General features: G+C 37.5%; 1 protein-coding gene across 1 annotated transcript in view; it reads right to left on the reverse strand.

Annotated features, from left to right (window-relative positions):
• The window catches only part of HOOK3 (hook microtubule tethering protein 3), a 73,132-nt gene that overhangs the window by 15,568 nt on the left and 41,825 nt on the right, over positions 1-15,739 (reverse strand). The window contains exons 10-16 of the mRNA XM_089488661.1: positions 14,760-14,900; positions 13,579-13,780; positions 12,039-12,149; positions 7,530-7,617; positions 5,193-5,262; positions 4,624-4,764; positions 3,073-3,160 (exon numbers count right to left, since the gene is read on the reverse strand). Coding sequence (XP_089344787.1) covers positions 3,073-3,160; positions 4,624-4,764; positions 5,193-5,262; positions 7,530-7,617; positions 12,039-12,149; positions 13,579-13,780; positions 14,760-14,900 — 841 coding nt within the window. The remainder of the gene's footprint in view (positions 1-3,072; positions 3,161-4,623; positions 4,765-5,192; positions 5,263-7,529; positions 7,618-12,038; positions 12,150-13,578; positions 13,781-14,759; positions 14,901-15,739) is intronic.

Consider the following 15,739-nt stretch of genomic DNA (forward strand, 5'->3'; position numbering starts at 1 on the left):
GGTGCTTATAAGCAATGAAGACAAGTCCCAACCTGACTAGCGTAATTGATACAGATTTAAAGTTTATATCATAATTTTTGTTTACAGGAATAATTTGTGAGAACATCTAAATAAATAAATACATAAACAATGTGAAGTTCAGCACCTAGACTGTTATAAATCATTTTATGAAAATATCTGTGAGGCCCCTTGGGTCCCCTTCCAGGAGAAAGGCGGCATATAAATGAAATAAGAAAGGAATAAGAAAACAGAAAAAGGATTAATAAAAGGATTACAAGGCATTAACTACAGATAAAAATATATAGCAGTTGAAACAGTCCTTGCAAATGACTTCACCTATTTTTAAGGGAGTGTGCAACTAACCTGCCTGAAACATTGCAACAAGGACAACACTAAAAAAAATAAATAGTTGGCACATTTGTGTCCCCAACCATTTGCTAAACAAATGGATAGCACATAGTATGTGAAAATGTAACATGAATAAGAACTAAAACTTTATCCATTTAAATGTCTCTGAAAAAGTCAGAGCCACAAATGGGTACTGATTGATTCAGAACAGGGTGAAGTAAATAGAAAGCCATACTCACAATAGCCTTCAGCAGAAACCCATGCCAAGAGACAAAGGCGACAGATTAGTACGAAGCAAAACAGCAGCCAACAGAAGAAACTATTTAGTATTTTTCTGAGAGAAACACATTTAAAGCAAGACATTCTCACAAAGCATGCATATTTTCTTCTCTTTCTATGCTCTCTAGAATTTCTTCTTTCTGTCTCATCCTCTAGAGAGCTGCAAAAAGCTATGGCAAATGTAATTCAAGAATGTGTACGAATGCTATAAACAAGATAATGTTTAAAATAAAATAAACAACCTTTGCCTAGAATTTTAAAACAGGAAGGTTGTAATCATTGTAAGCAGATGGCATGGCAACATTATGGTTTCCTGCAACAATCAGGATAGGATTTTGATAGGAATATATGGAAAAGCTACCAAAAGTGGTTACGTTTGGTTGGTGAACACCTATCCTAACACTGATACCAATAAATCGAATACAGCCTATTTGACTCAAGTCACCAAATTCTTATTTGCATCAAACATTATTATTAAATGGTAGCCTCTGAATATTACAACGAACAGTGATTGCTTGTATAGTACATACATCCCAAAACATGTGCATGCTGCTATATATACTTGTGTATAAGTCAACTTCATGTATTAGTTGCAGGCGGGTTTGGGGGCAAAAATCATAGATTTTGATATAACCTGTGGATAAGCCGAGGATAAAACTTTTGAGGTCAGCACAGCACTCCTTGCATCCATTCTGCAGAGAAGGGAAAGTGGCAGTAACACCTCAGAGGCCCAGCCACTCCAGGTTGCTCCCGCCATTTTCCCATCCAGGCAATGCAAAAGTTTGCCAGGCAGTGTAGAAGGGGTCAGTGCTTCTTTTAAGGCAAGAACTCAGTCCATCCATGAATAACCTAAAAGAAGCCGATCCACTTTCCCTGCCCCAGAAGGAAAGCATCAAAAAGCTGACACAATGGTGGGGAGAGCAGAGGGGACTGGGACTTTTTCCAGTTTCTCTCAATCTCCCCCAATCTCCCCACCCTGGCAGGAAGCACCAAAGAGGTACTGCTGCAGCACTAGGGATTTCAGAGCAGATTAGGTCTTTTTTCAGCTTCTCCTGACTACTTCTGCTCTCTCTGCTGCAGAGAGGAAGCCCCAAATCAGCTGGCAAAGAGCTTTTCTTGTTGTAAACATAGCAGAGGAGGTGAGGTTTCCATCATCATCATCATCATCATCATCATCATCATCATCCTTTATTTATAAAGTGCTGTAAATTTACACAGCACTGTACATACAATCTTTTTAATTAGACAGGCTCCCAGCATGGACTAAGCTCTCAGAGGTTAGTTGGTGCAGAGAAAGCCAGAAAGAAGCAGCCACCCACCCTCTGTTCTCCCCACCATAGTGGAAAAGACCCCAAAGAGCCACCAGAGAGAGACAGCAGAGAGGGTGGTGGTTCCTTCAGTGTCTCCCAGCACAGACTAAGATCTCAGACTCTTGGAGCTTAGTCCATGGTGAGAAAGCCTGGAAGAAGTGTCCATCCCCTCTGCTCTCCCTGTCACAGCAAGCAAATGCCAAAGAGCTCCCACCACTGCTGCCACCACCATTTTTGAGTAGGCATTAAGAAAGGCTAGAAGCAGTGCTATGGTGGACAGAAATATCACTCTGGCCCATGTATAAACTGACCCAGTTGGGGGTGGTGTGGGGTTGGGCATTAATTTTTTAAATTATATCTGTCTATATATGGTATGTCCAAGACAAAAAACAGGAGATTTATATTCTTCATTACTTCTGGGTGCCCATGGTGCTTCTGCATGGTGTATTCACAAAACAGATGATCAGTCCCATTTGCTCTAATCACCTTCTTGGAAAGGGAAAGGACTGTCTCAACTAAATAACCTCTGTTCATTTCTCCTCAGCCCAGTGGTTGATTTGATACTCTTGGAGCCCGCCACATCTACCTTCATTCTAATGCTTGGGAAGGGCTTGCTGAATACAGTTCATGATACCAGGAATGATAGTAATCCTACCAGATTAGCCAATTAGCCCCTTCACACCATACAGTCTCAGAGATGTTCCAAAGAACATATACAACAGAGGTATTATGCCAAGTATGATGCATGTCAAAAGACCAACCTTTATATCAAATAGGTTACCAGCTATTCAGAAGATGATCATTTTGCCACCTAAAGATCTGCTGTACCACTATAGTACTCCTCTGATTATTTTTATATCATTAAGGGGAGTAGTAGCACTGGCTGCCTTGGGTCCCAAATTGGAAGAAAGGTGGGATACAAATAAAATGAAGACCTGAGTATATGATTTAATCTTCCATTTGCCAGTAACATTCATTTTGGGGAAAAGCTATTGTCACTAAAAATAATGTGAACTATTGTTACACTTTTATATTTGAAAGTATGAAACCTGGCAGGAAAAAAAGCATACTTAGCATTAGAATAGCAGGGATCAGAATTTATTGGAAAATTGCTCATATTTTTATTTCTGCTTACGTCTTCTGCTTTTGAACCTTGCTCCTGCAATGATTTCTGCAATTCTTCAACTTGAGATTGTACTTCAAGCAGTCTCTGATTTACAAGCCTGTAAATAATGAACAACATGTTATCTTTAATTTTCTACTTATTTCAATCCCCAAAGCTTAATTTTACAGTTGTGGAATTTTGAAAAGTTTTATATAAATACAGATAAGCCACTATGGTCCTAAATTAAGTACCATTCAAACAAGAGGCACAATATTTATTTATTTACTATTTTTGTATATCCAGCCTTTTCAAATACATTGCAAGGGATGTAACAGATTGGGGGGGGGGGGGGAGAACACAGTAAGCTATTAAAAACAGGAAAAGTAGAAAAAGTCAGTGACAAGAGACAATTATGGGAAAGCCAAGAAACTCAGTGCTACTTCAAAAATACCTAAAGCCTTCCTATAGATAAAAGTCAGTATGCTGCAGAAGGCCAACAAGGAAGAGACAAGGGAGTCCTAAAGTTTTGGCAAGGCCACAGAAAATGCCCTTTCCCTTTTCCCAATCAAATGCAGATCTGGAAGAGAAAAAAAGGTCTTTCCAAGAAGCATATCCAAGTCTGCAAATTTTAAATATCACAAGTTCTAATAATTGGCTGAAGACCACACATTACAAACTTGTGCTAAAGCAAATGCACTACAGAAAGGGCTTTCTCTGGGGAAATATCAATTTATCAAATTAAAATTCCTCCAGTTTAGACAATAAAGGGAGAATCTCTTCCACCACAACATTAAAATTCTATTGAAGTCTCACCTCTGCAGAATCTCACCTAAAGTAAAATCAAAGTCAGCCCCCTGAGGGCCTGTCATGCAACAGAGTAAGTTAGTCCTCCCATAAACATCAATTTGAGCAGCCTGGGATGAATCTTAGGGTAAAAAGGCTTTCTGCAATGCTAAAATTATGAATACAGCTTCACTGGGTATAGCAGTATTTCGAAAAATAGATAGTAGAAAATGGAACTGGTATGTTAGTTTACAGAATTTTAGAACCAGATTACAAAATACCGAAGATAAAGTAGGTTTGTAGACCTACTTTATTCAACTGAAGGTGGCCACCACACAGTACAAACATAGGTGAAGGCTATATGTCAACTCCATAGTCCCCTAGCAAACAGACAACCTTTGAAGGAAAGACATAAATATCCGCAAACGTGTAAAGCCACATGCCAGGGATTGTTAGCTATGGTACCTAAACATGTTCACAAAAATTTGCAGACATAATGGCCTCCCTTCAAGGTCTTCATTGCTGATATACTCCTATTCAAATGTTATTATGTTACCATAGGTACTTTTGTCTTCCCTTGAAACAAACAATGTGGAATTTGCTGGAAGAAACAAACACATTTTTCATGTCATGTGATCCGTGAAAGATACAGAAGATTATAGTATACCTTAAAGTAGTTTGTTTCTTTTTACCTAAAGCAGAGCTTACATTGTTTACCAAAAAGCAAACCGTGCTGACATAAAGACAGAACGAGGCCCACCAGGTACCATGCTGAGAATGAAAACAGCCCTTTCCTACCTATTTTCTGTCTCTAGTTCATTCTTTCTAAGATTGGCATCATCCAAAAGGCTCTGCAACAAGGCAATCTTCTCATTATCAGATCCTTCTTGGTTAAGCTTTAGCATCTTATTTTCATGTTGAAGACGGATAAGTTTTTCCCTAGAAGATCACAATAAGAATAATTATAAAGTATCTATCATGAGATACAAAGAATACTACTATTATCAACCAAAGCATGAAGAATATGTTAATCCTCCTACAACCAACTGGCTGTTTAAAGTCCTGACTGGAATTAAAGATGTTTTTAAAAATGATTTTAATTAATATATTTTTAAAAATTTAGCAAAGTATATCCAGACATTTTGCCTAATACAAAAACCATTTGAGTACAGTGGACCCTAAAAAATGTGCCTTGGGGCCACATCTCCGCTGGATTGGAGTGTCTGAAATTATTTTATGAGATCTTAGGAAAAGAAAACATGTTACTGAGATGAGCATGATATAACTGTAAATCTTGGTACCAACAACACACTAAATGAAATACAAGGCTCAGTGCACACCCAGAAAGATGATATGTTTAAACTTACTTGATTTCAGGGGTAACAATTTCTGCTGCTAAACTGTCAGATGATTCCTGACCTCCTAATGGTAACAATCCTGTTTTGAGAATAAGAGAGAAAAAATGTTTTAGACAGCATATGGCTATAAGGGGCCATGACTGAACTAAAGCTAAGTACTTTAAAATACTACTGATTTCAGTGGGAAAAATGAAAGAACATGTTTACCATGCTTATCAAAAGCAGTGAGACTCAGAAGTTCTTATGTCTGACCAGAACATCTGTGGGTTTTGGGATTTGTTTGTTTTTAACAGAGTAAGCAACACTTAGACAAAGGAGAATTTTTAATTCCACCAGGAAGTAAACTGGCAGTTTTCAAATTCCTGGTTTAAAATGACACCTCTTGGGCTAAAACAAGTTGGGGGAGTGGGAAACATGGCAAAATTGCCCCTATGCAATTAAAGCAGCTGGAGAGCGATTGTTTGTTGATGTTAACTGTCTTTGAGCCAACCTGGACTCATAGCAACCCTATGGAAGAGACATCTCCAAGACCCCTGTCCTCTATAGACCTCAAAATCTGCCTTATTTCTCCATCCATTGATTTAGGAATTCCAAATAAATTTATTGTTATTGCTAAGCATTAGAACTGGGTGTTTGTAGACATTTAACAGTAATTCTCAAGCTAGAAGAAGACTAAAGGAGAGTGTCAGAAAAGACTGAAGGTGAATGATCACATTAAAGCTACCAAAATTCATTTTTATTTACCACACCTTGCCATAAGCACAGCTGATTAGCCTCACTGACTTCCTTATTCTGACATTCAACAATGTGTGAAAATTCACCAGATACTTAAAATAAATAACTCAGATTTTATTAATTTACTATACATTGTTAATATCTACCTAATCAGGCTGGGAAATGTCCAGCAGAAATGAAGTCCTCCAAACATATCAATCCACATAACACAACCATCTAAAATCACAGAGTAGGAAGCTGACTTATTTAATTCTTTCATTTATAACCTGTGTTTCTCCTAGTATGGAACCCAAGGAAACTGAGAACAAAACACGACCAATATGACTTTAGTACACTATAATCTGAACCGGGCTACTGGGATTGTGTTTTCCCAGGTGAGTAAATATCATATACTTTATGATCTATGGAGTCTTAAGGCTGAAACAGATGGCCCTGAAGGGGCAGCTTGATGCTGCCCCTTTGAACGCCAAGTTGGGGCCGCAGCAACTGCACACTATACCACCAACCTGGCTTTTTGCCGGCACAAAAAGAAGTGGCAAAATGCCACTTCTTTTTGAGCTGGCAAAAAGCTGGCTTTTCTGCCACCATTGTGGCTTTGCATCACTCCTACAACATGTGGCGTATAAATGCCGTGCTGCAAGACTGCCGCAAAGCTGCCTGCTATGTAGTTGGGTGGGCAGTGTGACACTGGCTTGGGGCAGTGTCAGAGCGTGCAGAATCTAAATGCCGTACACTGACACTGCCCCCCAAGTGGGCACAAAGGGGTGGTCTGTTTTGCCCCTAAGTTAAAATTTTATGTCCCACAAAGTCAAGAGCTGTAACTAAAATAAAAAAAGACAAAAATGTAACTTTTCAGATATCCTGAGATATTTATGAATCTCAGAATTACAGCTCTTTGGCTTATCCTATTGTTCATAACTAAGATGAACTCAAAATCAATGGATTCAATTTCTTGATGACATCAGAGATCTATCTCCATATTTTTTATTACACTGGGAAAGGGGCAAGAAACTGTGGTAAGCGCAGGGCCACATTTTCTCCCACTCATATCCATCAGGGCCACATAGACTGCCAACAATGCCAAACCCTCAAAATATAATTTTAAAAGATTTAAAAAGCCGCCTCTGGTTTTGAAAAATGGGCAATTTGCTGTTAAATCATAAACAGTGCAGGAGGCCCCTGTAGCTTGCTTAAACTGTGAATTACTGCTCTTGGAAGTTTCCATGAGAGCCACTTAAAAATGTACTCTGGGGAATCTAAAATGGTCAAGGACTTTAAGATCAGCCAACAGGTCAAGAGATGCCCCAAGGGCACACCTTGCCTACTCCTGCTCTGGAACAATTAAAAGCAATTTAGTCCTCTTCTTTTATTCATTTATTCCAATATGAGCCAAAAGATGCAAAGAGCAATACAGATGCAATTAAAGAATCATACACACAACACAGAACAAACACTGAGCTGGAAGCCATAATCATTATTTAAATCTGCTCCTAGACAGCTGTACCAAATCATTTCTTGAAATAGCAGAGGAAGTGGTTTTCCAGACCCTGTAGCTCTGACTTTCTTCACAGAATTTTAAAGGAAAGAGACTATACACATCATTTTCTTTACCTGAAGTAGTAAGCTGCCCCTCTTGTGCTTGCACACATCGAATTTCTTCAATGGTTTCTTTTAGGGAATCTCTTTCCGTTCTCAACCGCTACAGAGAAAGGAAAAAGCAAATACTTGATTATTAGTCAAGTTCATAATGCAGAAGTCATGATGTCATGATGCCAACTGATGCAATTCTGAGTTTGTATCTCCAGTGTGAAATAACTACTTCACAAACTTCTCAAATTTCAAACCAAATAATATTGTGCAAGGCTCTAATTGGCACAAAGCCGGTACCAGTGCCAACTATTGCTTTAAAAATATTTCTAACCCATCCTCAGGGGGAGATACACTTTTCTTTAAAAAAAAAAACCTGAATAATTAAAAGAAGTGGATATAATCAAAGAAAACAAATGCCCAGACTGCAAACAGACCAAAGCAAAGGCATAGTCAGCGGACTACAAAAGCTTGAGTGAAGACACTTATTTTAATCTGATATCAAGTGACCTGCACGTCACGACTGGGTTGCCACTCCTGAGAAGACCCTTTCTTGCTTTCCCTGGTGTTACTCCCACTGACTAGAGAAATTCCATTAAAAATTCCAGAAAGACAAGGGGAAGTGAACTAGGTAACGTGATACACTTAGGAAAAACAACAACAACATGAGTTGTATGATGGTGGGATGAGATAGAAACAGTACCACTGCTTTAAAATAAGATATTAATAAGCTATTGCCCCCAGAGTAATATTGGGATGATAAATGGTTTAGAACTGATCATATCTAACACTTTGCTAAAGAACAGTATTATGACCTCATCTCCCTAGATGTTTTGTAGAAAAAAGGAAAAACTGAATGGACGAAAGTGTCCATTAATCTGAGATTTCAAATTCAGTTCTTATACTTGTTAGAATCCCAATATTAAACTACACATTATGAGTTGTGGGACTTCTGTCAAAAACTGTATGACTTTGTTGGGACTCCCCTCTATAGTAACTATTTTAATTTAACCTGGGTCAGATATAACCAGGGAATCTATGTTATTTGAAAAAGGAAAAGATTCAGAGATATGAAAATATTATTATCCTAAACCTAAATTCAATTGCTAAACCAAAATACAGTAGATCGACTACATTAGCAGCATGGACCCTAAGTGCTGATTTACCATTCAGCAATTGATACAATGTGAGCCATTAATCTTTGAGTTGCAGTAGAAACAATAATACAAAGAATTTAATTATACTGTTTTGGAGATACACATCTCTAAAATAATAATAAATAAAAATTTTATTTATATACCGCCCTTCTACAAAATCAGGGCGGTGCACAACATTCCACAAATTACAATAATACATATAACAAATTATGCATTCAATTAAAATCCAATAAAATAATAAAACACTCCAGCCAGCTTGCCGTTGCTGACGAAGAGAAGAGGGTAGGCTTATTCGGGGCTCATATCAGGGAATGCTTGTGTGAATAAAAAAGTCTTCAGCCCCTTTTTAAACTGGGCCAGGGAGGTGGCCGAGCGGAGCTCAGTGGGCAGAGAGTTCCAGAGGTTGGGGCTGAGATGGTGAAGGCCCTCCTAGAAGTAGAAGCTAATCTAGCCCCTGGAACCCTTAGCAACTGCTGCCTAGTTGTTCTGAGTGTGCGAGGCGGATTGTATGGAGAGAGGCGGTCCTCAAGGTACCCTGGGCCCTAGGTCTTGGCTGAAGCATGATATATTGTTGCTTCTCTCCATGCTACACAAAGAGCTGTAGGATTCTGCAGAATGAGGTAGACTGTGGTGCACAGAAGGGGGAAATCCCTCATGATCAAGTAAGAGCACCTTCCATTATCACAAGACTAACAACATAGACAATGTACACATAGTATATTGTACTATGGACACAACGTGCATAGTGTGCATTGTTGTTGTGTGCCTTCAAATTGTTTCCAACCTCTGGTGTCCCTAAGGCGAACCTATGACAGGGATTTCTTGGCAAGATTTGTTCAGAGGAAGTTTGCCATTGCCTTCCCCTGAGGCTGACGTTACATGTGTACTGGCATCTAAGTGACAGAACCCCACAGGAAAGAACAGGATAAATGAACTACAAAGAACTACCAAACAAGATTTGCAACACTTAAGAGACAGAAGACAATGTAAGAATTGGGTCATGGAAGCTTTAAGTGGGAGAAGAAGTAAGTAAAAGTAAGTATGAATGACAAATTTGGTACCTTTTGTATTTTCCTCAAAAGATCAGAAAAGACTCTTGGAACTAGTCAGATAACTAAGTATGTTGCACAAACATAACAGGATAGAGACATTTCATCCAAATTTTAAAAGACGACATATTTTTAAAAAAATAATTATTATAATTTTTTAAAAGATAAAATAAAGCGTACAGAAATTAAAAGAGGAAAGAAAGAGAGCACAAAAAGAAAGAAAAAATAAAAGGAAAAAAGAATAAAAAGTTTTTTTTTTATTTATATACCGCTATTCCAAAGATCATAGCGGTGAACAGCAAGTAAACTAATTAGCAAGTAAGCTAATTTGCCCCCAACAGTCTGGGTACTCATTTTAGCGACCTCCTCGGAAGGATGCAAGCCTGAGTCGAACTTGGGCCCTTTTGCTGGTCTTGAACTCGCAACCTTGTGGTTTTGAGTGAATGGCTGCAGTACAGGCATTTAACCACTGCGCCACCAGGGCTCCATTTGACTTCTTTATGATAGTTATAAATGCATACAGTTGTTTTTGTTTTGTTTTTTTAAAAAATAAATGCATACAGTTGCAGTCAGACCGCCATATCTGCAGGGGATCTGTTATGAACCCTCACAGATACCAAAATACATGCATGCTCAAGTCCCATTTTTCTTAATGGCAGTGCAATTTGTGTATGCCCACTAGCGCAGCTGCATGCGCCGACTATCATTAAGAAAAACGGAGGCTTGCCGTCTGCTGATGGTTAAATCCACAGATGGCAAGCCCGCTGATATGGGAGTGGACTTTATTCATATCTCTCAAACTACAAATCATGATCCCATGTTCTTTAACAATATATTTTCCCACTGATCCATCAGTGACTTATGGCCAAAATTCTTAACTAATTTTGACACACACTTAACTTATTCTTCACTTCATATCTGACTCTTGGTCCCCCCCCCCCACACACACACACCCCTTACAAACCTGGGCACTTCCCCTTGCCATTGCTTAAGTGGTACATCAATTATCAAAACAGCTATTGTCTGAGATATAAACATCACTCTTAGAGAAATATTTTTTCCATCCCAAAATTTCTCCAATTAATTCAGTCCCTCACATTCAAACAGATCTTTGTCAATTCTACTCCATACCTTAACATACTTATTTTGAAACAGCACAGCATCCATATTCATCTTAACATCGTCCCAATAGTCAACATTCAACTTTTTGCTCAACTTTAAAAGCCAGTCCATCCATCAACTGAGGCTGATCTTCAATACTAATTTTCATTTCTTTGTTTACCAAAACAAAAATAAAATATTTTTCTTTCCCTTTACTTATGGTTTCAATTTCACTTTTTAAACTTTCCACTTTGTCATCATCACCTTGCACCACAGCCCCAAGCAGCATTCAGAGCTTCTTTAAATTCCTTAACCTCATTTTTCCAATCTTCTTTCAATTCTTCCATATCATCCTTTTTCAAATACTAATTTCTCAGATATCTGATCTCTTCCAACAGCTTCTGTAAAATTTCTGGATAAGGCTCAATCTTCCATGGATCCAGCAGTTACAGGTTAAAAGCAAAAGGCAAATGTCTGATATTTTAAGACTAAATTCAGTATCTTCCAATGCCACTGTCTCATTGTTCTTAAATCTTATCGCCTTTAAACAATCCACTTTCTCTTGGAGGAACCCTCTTTATTCAATTATATCCAGTATTCCCAAGATAAATTCAATGACGAAATAAGAAATCTTGTATCTTTTAAAGTTGTCATCTCTATTGGTTGTAAAACTTTAAGCCACCTCTTGCTAAGCATTTTGCTTTCTTTTAGCAAAAATCTTGTAAATAAGCTTTTCTTTAATCAACTCTTGTTTACAGAAAGAAGTTGACTCACCAAAGCTTTATTTTTTCTGCCAGCAGAATAACTGTCTTCATTTATAAATTAGATAATTAACAGTGATTAGGAAAATGAGGAATTTGCAGGTCCAATATCTTTCAGAGGCTCACTAAGCAGCTTGAGCTTGATATTTATCCTAGGGTTCACTACTGCTCAAAATTTGCTTCTGACAGGTGCAGATTCACTGGTTTCCTTACGAGAAGCAGCCATCCTGTGTGGTTGCGGACAATCTCATGCTCTCTTCCTTGTCCGGAGGGCATTCTTGATGGTTAATTAACTCTAACTAGCTAGTTATTCTGCTGCTTAGCTATCTCTGCTACGGAGCACAAAGCAGAGTTCTCAACTTGCCATAGTCCCCACCCAGACGTCCCACACAGATAACATCAATTTCAAGATATAACATTACTTCTGTTAAATAAAAACAAGAAAAGCAATACTGACATACATACATCTTTCTCTTTTTGCAGACTGTCTACTTTTTCTTTTAGCATCTTGTACTCAAATTCTAATTTGTCTGCTTTCTTGGATTCTTCAGACAATCTACTCTGGAGTTCAACTACCTGAAAGAACAAGATGGGTTCACAGATCACCAGTACAAGAACAAACATATGTATATATTCACAAGAGCCAACAGCACTATTTAGACATAATAATAAACAACGGTTTATCATTATAATTATAAATAAAACTAGACAAATCTCAATCTCATAGCCTACCTTCCTGACTCCTTTACTAGCAAAACCTTTGTTACATTGGAGTTACATGAGAAACAATGATATAAAACAGTTTTTATTTATGATTTCAACTTACTACAATTTAGTATGATGAAAATCTAAACCGACTTTTTCTCAACTATGATTAGTTGAAACAAGTTAGTTTCACAACTAACTGTTCCAAAATTGTATAATTTCAACTAACCAGGGTTTATCTGGATTCAAATATCAACTAAATTATTGTTAGTCAAAAGGAGTTCACATCAAGAGAAGTAGAGGAGGCCTGTATGAGCCAAAAACTGACTTGGGTTCACTCCTGTTGCAATAAATAATTATCACTGTTATGCTTAAACAAAGCCAATGTCTGAAAGGCATGTGTTAAATTAAAACTGACATTTATTTTGCTGTATAAATTATGATATACAGGTTGAGTCCCCCTTATCCGAAATGCCTGGGAGCAAAAGTGTTTTGGATTTTGATTTTTTTCACATTTTTAGAATATTTTCATATACATGTCTTGGAGATAGGACCCAAGTCTAAACACAAAATCCATTTATTCTTCATATACATCTCATACCCATTGCCTGAAGGTAATTTTATACCTAATATTTTAAATAATGTTGTGCATGAAACAAAGTTTGTGTACAATGAACCGCCAGAAAGCAAAGGTGTCACTATCTCAGCCATCCATGTGAACAATTTTGGATTTTGGAGTATTTTAGATCTTGGAATTCCGGATAAGAGATACTCAAGCTGTAATGATGATGATTATAACAAATCACCGGTAAAATCTTGACAATGTGGTTATGTAATCACTTTCATTTCTGTCTTTCATTTTCACTTATTTACTAAGTGAAGTTAGTCAATCTAACTAACTGAAATTACTAAACAGATCAAATCTAATTACTAAGTCTGTTGACTCACTGGTAATAATAATGCAGGGAGATATAAAGAAAAGCGTATTCATGGAAAGGAAATTGGTATCCAAATTACTGTACCTTCATGTAATTCAACCTACAACCTACAAACTCAAGTACACTTTACAGATCTAGGAATTAAAATCTTAATAGCGTAAATGGCCAGCTCTCAAAACATTGCATCACAAAGAGTATATTTGGGAAAGTGTCTTTATGCATATATGTAGTTAGTTAAATTGGCATAAAAGGAATTTTCTGCCCATTTGCCTGGACAGGGAACAGAGGAAACTGTAAAGTGACAACCGTCATGTGTGCTCTCTGAATGATGGTAAATTCAGTTATTTGATTTCTGTGCTCACCTGTCTTTTGTATGTCTCCAGCTGACTGCGGGCTGCATTGGCTTTCCTCAACTCTTCTTCTAAGCTTACAGTGTTTTGCATGTACATTGTGTTCTTCTCTTCTAGGAGTTTCACTTGCCTCCGTAGATCCCCAAGATCTTCCAGTTTCTTTTTGTATGAATCCACCTGGCCTTCTAACTTGGACACTTTGTCAGAGGAATGTCTAGAGGAAGAGGTTGTTGCAGAAATTCAGCAGTCAAATATCCTTTGCAAAATGCACTTTTATTTTGTCCGCATACATAGACTTATACAGACTCATCCATTTTCAAATAGTCGTTCTGTTCTCATTTGTAATTCATGTTGTTTATATTTTGCTGTCAGTATTTTATTTTACTCCCTTAACAATCATACTTGTATATCCACAGAGAGAGAGAGAGAGAGAGAGAGAGAGGGAGAGAGAGAGATGCAGACGTTACAACTCACCCCTAAGTAGACAGCTACCCACTTTTATAAGCAATCTTAAATTTCCTGTTGCAAATATACCCAGCTTGTTCTACAAATTTACTACTTGCACAATGCTTTAATCAAACTGAATCCAGCACTGTTACTGAACAAACATGTGTTGATGGAAGACATTTAGATATAATGATGCAAGCCGGAAATTAAATGCATATAGGACCATAAGTCAAGTCACAGAGCACCATACGAGGAACTCTTACCACTAAGCTTCCCCCCCACCCCCACCCCCCCAAAAAACAAATAAAAACAAATGTTTCCTTCAGGAAACATAAAGTTCCTGGGACTTCATTTTGTAGAAAAGGTGCATGATACAAATGAACAGCCATTTCTGACTTATGAAAGATACATCCACATATCATTTTGTCCCAGGGAAACAGGAGAGATTGAAACAGTAAACTGAGACTTAAGACAAGGGGGAAAGTGCCCTAATAGCATGTAAACAGACAGCTTCGTTGATTATGGATGTTTTACACAGTGTTTAAATAAGGTATAAGAGGTTTCTAGCAAATAATGTAGCTAGTAGAAAATTATTCTTATAAAAATGTTTCTCAATAATGTGACAGATGCTTTGTGATAGTGTGATGCTGCAACCAAAAAGGGATAGAACTATAGAAATTGCAAGACATAGATGAAATCTTTATGAGAAATAAAAGGTATACATTCTAAATAATCAAGAAGTTTACCTTAGTACATCCATCTCATCTTTTAGAGTCTGAGCTTCTTCGGCCAGATTTGTTAATTCTTCATTTTGTTGCCGCAATTCTACAATCTCCTTTTCTAGTTCTTCACAACGAATTCGATAATCATCCTTTGCTGCTTCTAATCTGTAATAAAACACGAGAACAGATTTAAAAAATTTAGCTACTTTTAACCATGAATCACAAATCTAAGTTTTTACTACATACATTAAGGTACTGAAAGCTGAACACACAGAAAGAACACATCTGTTAAGTAGCACTATGCTTGACGATACTATTTTGTTAACAGCTGTGTTTAAAAACAGACAATAAACTAACTTTGAACTACTGTGGTCAAAACTTAAAATGCTTTGCTACACAGCTGTCTCTAGCAAAGACTACAGGAACCACAGTTTGACAGTCACGGAAATATGTATTCAGTCATTACATACAAATTTGAGGGTGTGTTATAACATTAAAGTGTAGCATTTTTGTCACATGTTCTTTATAGTGAGAAAAGATGAGGGGAGTGATACAACTACTCGGTGATCCATATCAACTAGTGAGTTTCCAGCTGACTACCCCAGAGCTTCATAACAAGTCTACAACAGGTGAGAAGAAATCCAAGGTATCAGAAATGACATTCTAAAGAACCTGTAAATGCACTCTTCGACAGTTAATAGGTATTATTGTCAATTTCATATTTGTGTCATGTTTCATGAGAGAGTTCAATTATTTTTATTGCTAAAATCATTTGCAACTGGGAAAGATTTCATGAACTCTGATATGAACAGCAATGAAAGACTGAAATCCTTATTCTTTCCATGTTACAGGTTGGGGAGACTAGGCTCAAAGTCCTGGCTAGTTACTCTGGCCCTCTCGTTGCTCCCTACTGCAATAAATTAATTTCCCCATTGAATTCAGTTTGTGGGTGCCCTCCTGGGACCCTAGGATTTTGGGTAACAGTGTTGTGGGGTAATTTCACA

Source organism: Sceloporus occidentalis, unplaced genomic scaffold (assembly GCF_023333645.1).
Source record: "Sceloporus occidentalis isolate IW3139 unplaced genomic scaffold, rSceOcc1.0.p SCAF_1, whole genome shotgun sequence".
Classification (NCBI taxonomy): Eukaryota; Metazoa; Chordata; class Lepidosauria; order Squamata; family Phrynosomatidae; genus Sceloporus; species Sceloporus occidentalis.